Source organism: Arachis hypogaea, chromosome 16 (assembly GCF_003086295.3).
Source record: "Arachis hypogaea cultivar Tifrunner chromosome 16, arahy.Tifrunner.gnm2.J5K5, whole genome shotgun sequence".
Taxonomy (NCBI): Eukaryota; Viridiplantae; Streptophyta; class Magnoliopsida; order Fabales; family Fabaceae; genus Arachis; species Arachis hypogaea.
Window position 1 is genome coordinate 140,579,365 of NC_092051.1, and position 5,667 is coordinate 140,585,031.

The following is a 5,667-nucleotide window of genomic DNA, read 5'->3' on the forward strand; positions in this document are numbered from 1 at the left end:
CAAAGTCTTGGGCAAGCATATGAGTTACACGACGATGGTGCATAAGCTGGGTATGGTGTGGAGATTGAAGGGTGGGTTTCAAGTTCTGGACGTAGGAAATGGTTATTTTCTAGTGAAATTTGATGCTTTCGAAGATCGGGAGAGGGTATTACTTGGTGGTCCTTGGATGATATCTGGGTTCTATCTTGCTGTAAAGAGGAGGAGATTTTTGGATCCACCATGGTATGGGTACGCTTTTATGGCTTAGGAATTCGTTACTACCATGAGAAAGCTATGTTGAGGATTGCTGCTGCGGTGAAAAAGCCAGTGAAAGTCGATGTAGCAACTAAGATGGCAGCAAGAGGGAAGTATGCGAGGACTTGTGTGGAGATTGATTTAGGCGTTCCTATTACTCGTAGTGTTGAGGTGGATAGGAGGGTTTTGGATGTTGAATATGAAAGCCTTGAGTTGGTCTGCAATATGTGTGGTTGTTATGGGCATGTTGGTGTGGACTGTAAATTGATTAGTTCAATTTCGGTGAACATTGATAAAACAGGGGTGAATGAAGACAAGGAACAAGATCATGAGAAGATGGATCAGGTGCCATTTTCTTCTAATATTGAGAAGCCTTTTGTTTTCGGTAGTGCTACAATTGGGATAGAGAAGAATAAGGATAAGGAAGTGCTTGTAATGGAAGGGACACATGCAGGGGATACAACGTGGACCAAGGTGGAAAGAAAGGCAAAGGGCAAGAAGGTCTTTTTGGGTAGGCATGACCAGGATAAGTCCAAAAAAGTTTATGTGGATAAATCTTCTAATTTTGTTGCTAAAGGAGAACCTGCTATGAAAGGCAATAATGGGGTTGAATCATCTTTACACATAAGTAAGGGCAATCAAGTGCTAAAAGAAGCGAGGAACTTTAAATTAGTTTCGTCAAGTTTTACCTCTGCTCAAGGTGTGACGGGTGGCAAGTAAGGACCTGGTTCAGAATGGGCAGGGGCTTATTCGCAAGGCGCGGGGACTTCTAAAACGCCATTCAGAAGCAATTTAAAGAGATTAAGGCCTAATTCTCTTCAGAATTCCCCGGTTGAGAATGGGTACAATGTGGTTACAGTGGTGACCCCACTCACTACCCTCAAATAATCTGAGGTGTGGGTCTCACTCCAAGTAATATTAATATAGATTGTGCAAACATTATAGCTTGGAATGTGAGAGGAGATAGAAATAAGTTGGCTCGGGTGTATCTGAAACAATTGGCAAAGAATTTTCATCCGTACGTTTTTATCATTTTAGAGACTCATTGTGCTTTCCAAAAGGTGGCTGTCTTTTGGAACAGATTAGGTTATACTCCTATTCATATTGAAGAAGCTCAGGGACATAGTGGAGGTATTTGGGTGCTCTCTGCATGGCCCGGAGTATCTTGCAATGTCGTGGCAGCGAGTTCGCAAGTGGTGTGTGTTGAGTTTTTGAATGGCGGTTTCTCTTGGGTCTGTGCAGCAATTTATGCAAGTCTCGTTCCTAGCATAAGGGAAGAAGCTTGAAGGGTTTTGACAAATTTTTTCAGAAATTATTCAGGTCCTTTATTAGCTATTGGGGATTTTAATGAGATCCTTCTTTCATATGAGGTTAAAGGTGGGAACTTTGTCTCTCGAAGGGTAGAGCGGTTTGGAGCTCTCCTAGATGAGTGTGGTTTAATTGATTTGGGAGCTCATGGATCCTTGTACACTTGGTTCAGACATATGCAGGGTAATCGGTTCATCTCGAAGAGGTTGGATAGGGCTGTGGCTACTGATGCTTGGTGTTTTCGTTTTCCGGAAAGCTATGTGGAGAATTTGGCGAGGATGCACTCTGACCACTGTCCCATTATGGTGCGATGTCAAGGTAATGATAGAAGAGTCGGGGTAAAACCTTTTCGTTTTCAAGTAGCTTGGTCTTATCACCCAAGTTTTTCGTCGGTGGTCAGGGGTGCTTGGGACAAGGGTAGACCCAATCCTATTCGTTGCCTTTCTTAGGTCAGAGATGATGCTTTGGCCTTTAACCGAGATGTCTTTGGGAATATTTTTAAAAGAAAGAGGGAATTGGAGAGGCGTGTGACCAGTATCCAATAGAGAATGGAGAGAGTTGATGCTTTATCCCTTATGCAGGAAGAAAGGGAGTTACAGGCTAAATATAGTAATCTGCTTATGCAAGAGGAGTTGTTTTGGTGTCAAAAATCCCAAGAGCACTGGGTCAAATTTGGAGATAGGAATACTAAGTTCTTTCATATGCAAACCATTATGCGGAGGAAGCGTAACAAGGTTCAGGGGTTGTTTTGGAGGATGGAAGATGGAGTATTGATCCGCAAGAACTCGAATAATGTGCAATTGGATTTTATAGAGATCTTTTTTGTAATGTAGAACAGGTAGAACTTGATGTGATGAGGATCAGGAATTACCTTCTTTATCTCGTGAAGCTATTGAAAGTCTCATAAGAAATATTTCTAAAGAATAGGTTAGGAAGGTGGTTATGGGCATGAACTCTTTTAAGGCCCTAGGTGCCGATGGTTTTCAGGCTTTTTTCTTCAAGGAATATTGGAAAGTGGTTGGTACAGAGGTATGGGAACTTGTTAAGAAGGTTTTCGCTAGGTTTGATCTGGATAGTGCTCTGTTTGACACTTTGGTGGTGCTGATTCCTAAAGTTGATAACCCGTCTCGCATGAAAGAGTTTCGTCCTATCAGCCTCTGTAATGTCATCTACAAGATTATAACTAAGGTGGTTGTGGAAAGGTTACGGCCTTTTCTACAAGATATAGGGAGGGTTTATTCCTGAAAGGGGTACTCCAGACAATATCATTGTAGCCCAGGAAGTTCTCTATTTTATGAAGAAAACCAAATCAAAGAAAGGTGTTCTTGCTTTTAAAATTGACCTAGAAAAGGCTTATGACAGGGTGAGCTAGGAGTTTTTGGAGCAATCTCTCCTAATGTTTGACTTTTCAGGTACTATTGTTTCTCTTATTATGAAATGTGTAAAGTCTTCCTCCCTTTCTCTAATGTGGAATGGTAACCGGTTGGATGGTTTTCAGCCAAAGAGGGGTTTGAGGCAAGGAGACCCGATGTCTCCTTATTTATTTGTTATTTGTATGGAGAGGTTGAGTTGCCTCATTGCTAGGCAAGTGGAGGTTGGTAGATGGAAACCAGTGACTGTGTCTAGGGGAGGTCCTGTAATCTCCTATCTCCTTTTTGCAGACGACCTTATCCTTTTTTGCAAAGCGAAGAAATCTCAAGTGCTTCAAGTTTTGGACACTATGGCCACCTTTTGCAGAGCATCTGGTATGAAGGTGAATTTTGACAAATCTCGTGCTATCTGTTCTATGAATGTTTCTAGACAACGCAAGAATCTCTTCATTGGTATTTTTTCTATCCGATTTGCTAATTCTCTGGGAAAATACCTTGGTGTCCCCCTCAAGCATGGCAGAGTTACTAAAACTGATTTTAATGATGTGGTTGATAAGCTTACTAATAGGCTAGCATCTTGGAAAGGTCGCTTCCTTAATAAAGCTAGTCGGATTTGCCTTGCTAAATCAATTTTATCTTCTATACCTATTTATAGGATGTAAGTAAGCCTTTTTCCATCAGGTGTTGCTCTAACATTGATAAGTTTACTAGAAGTTTCATTTGGTGTGGTAGTCATAATCACCGTGGTCTTCATTTAGCATCTTGGAGAGTTTTGACGACTCCGAAAAAGTTTGGAGGTCTTGTTTTGTGGGAGTCGCGGTTGGTCAATTTTTCTTTATTAGGAAAGCTAGTTTGGCAAATTTTGATGAATCAAGAGAAACTGTGGGTCAAGATTATGCTTCAGAAATACCTCCAGAATAGAAACCTATTTGCAGTTAAAGCAATGGGTTCTTCATCGTATATATGGAAGTCTATTATGCACTCAGCTTCCGTATTAAAGGAAGGATTTGTTTGGGAAGTGGGAGCTCTTTCTAAGAATTTCTGGTTTGACTCTTGGTTGCACTCTAGGCCAGTAGGAGCGAGGGTTGAATTTCTTGATATCTGTGAGGCTGCTTTGACCATTGAAGATGTTTACCGTGATGGAGTTTGGCATTTGGAGAGGATTTACTCTTTTATTCCTAGGGACTTAAGGGAAGACATTCTTAGTTTAGTACATATTTCGGCTTCTGGTCGTGATTTGGGTTGGAGTTGGGAGCACACTCTTTACTCTGCTAAACAAGGATATTTATGGTTAATTCAGAATAAGTTGAAATGGGATAGGAATATCAATTGGCTTTGGCTTTGGAAGGCGCGGGTCCCTGAAAAGTTGAGGCTCCTAGTGTGGCTTTGCCTTCATGATGCTGTACCAACTCAATATCTGCGTTTTCGGCGGCATCTCTCCTCCTCATCCTTATGTACACGTTGCAATCAACTTTTGGAGACAATTCTTCATTGTTTTCGGGATTGTGAAGTGGTGCGATCAGTTTGGATTTCTCTAGGTTTTTCTGATGTGTGTTTCTTTGGCTCTCACGAGGTGCATGATTGGTTCAAGCATGGCCTCCTCAATGAAGGTTGTTCCAAATTTGCAGCTATAATATGGTCAATTTGGCAAGACAGAAATATGGGTAATTTTCAGGGAGTTTTTGGATCTGCTGGGTCAATTGCATACAAGGCTCGCAGGTGCATGGTGGATTTTGAATATACAACTCGGAATAAAGTGTGTTGCATCCAGGGATTAAAACCTCTGTCTTGGTCTCTGCCAGAACCTGGTGCTTGGAAGTTAAATTGTGATGGGAGTGTGAACTTGGGGGATGATTGTGCTGGTTTTGGGTGGGTAATTCGCGATAGCTCCAGTCAATGGGTAATGGGATGTTCAGGAAATTCCTTTGGATCTAGTGTCATCAAGATGGAGTTGTGGAGTATATGGAAAGGTTTGGCTTGGGCTTGGGAGGCGGGTCTTAAGCTTGTTGTCTGTGAGACAGATTGCGCAGCAGCTTTTAAGCTAGTGACTGGTTGGCAAGTTCCACTCTGGCATCTTGAAAAAGAAGTGATACAACTGATCTTTGACTTGAAGTTAAGAAGGGATTGGGATATTCGTTTTGAGCTTATCTCGAGAGAAGCTAATGTCGTGGCAGATCGGTTGGCAAAGATGGGATCTGGAGGTAGCGGAACTGATGAGGTTCACCTTTGGCACCAGCCACCAAAAGTGGTTTGTCCTCTCTTACTGTTAAGAACCTGATTTCTTTTCTTTTTCTTTTCTGCTCTTTTGTTTTTTCTCTTGGTTGTTCACCAAAAAAAAAAAAAACACCTTTCATGATATAGGCATATAATTAGATGATGATAATTTAGGAATGATTATGGCTTTATAAATTGAAAAGGAAAGAAAATCACATATTGTTTTAGTTCATGCTCTTTTTAGTTTTTAGTAACAACTAACAAGTGTAATAACCCGATACACGTAATAAAATTGAAATTATAATTTTAAGGTTTTTTAAATTAATTTAAATTATAATAATTTCACTAATAAAAAAAGTAAAGAGTTATGTATTGTTTGTTTTTTCTTAATTTAGTGTTAATTGTATTAACTCTAAAATAGTTATTAACCAGTTTTAGTAATTTACTTTCTTCAATAAATCAGACATATATACTGAATGTGACCATAAATAATATAGTAATATCTAAATCTACCAACAAATTATTAGAGAATTCTAATGTA

The 5,667-nt window shown here is 40.2% G+C and overlaps 1 protein-coding gene across 1 annotated transcript; it reads left to right on the forward strand.

Moving 5' to 3' along the window:
• The first annotated feature begins 273 nt into the window (after positions 1 to 273).
• LOC140180287 (uncharacterized) lies at positions 274 to 5,190 on the forward strand. Its single transcript, XM_072220745.1, has 7 exons — positions 274 to 934; positions 1,180 to 1,365; positions 1,555 to 1,847; positions 2,124 to 2,366; positions 2,470 to 2,775; positions 2,990 to 3,570; positions 3,645 to 5,190. Exons 1-7 carry the CDS (start codon positions 274 to 276, stop codon positions 5,188 to 5,190), a joined length of 3,816 nt encoding a protein of 1,271 aa, XP_072076846.1.
• The last annotated feature ends 477 nt before the right edge of the window (positions 5,191 to 5,667 follow it).

Coding starts and splice junctions, on each gene's coding strand:
- LOC140180287 (XM_072220745.1), top strand. CDS start 274: ATGTTGAGGATTGCTGCTGCGGTGAAAAAGCCAGTGAAAGTCGATGTA. Junction 1,366..1,554: donor AGCTCAGGGACATAGTGGAG/GTATTTGGGTGC, acceptor GAAATTATTCAG/GTCCTTTATTAGCTATTGGG. Junction 2,367..2,469: donor ATTTTATAGAGATCTTTTTT/GTAATGTAGAAC, acceptor TCTAAAGAATAG/GTTAGGAAGGTGGTTATGGG.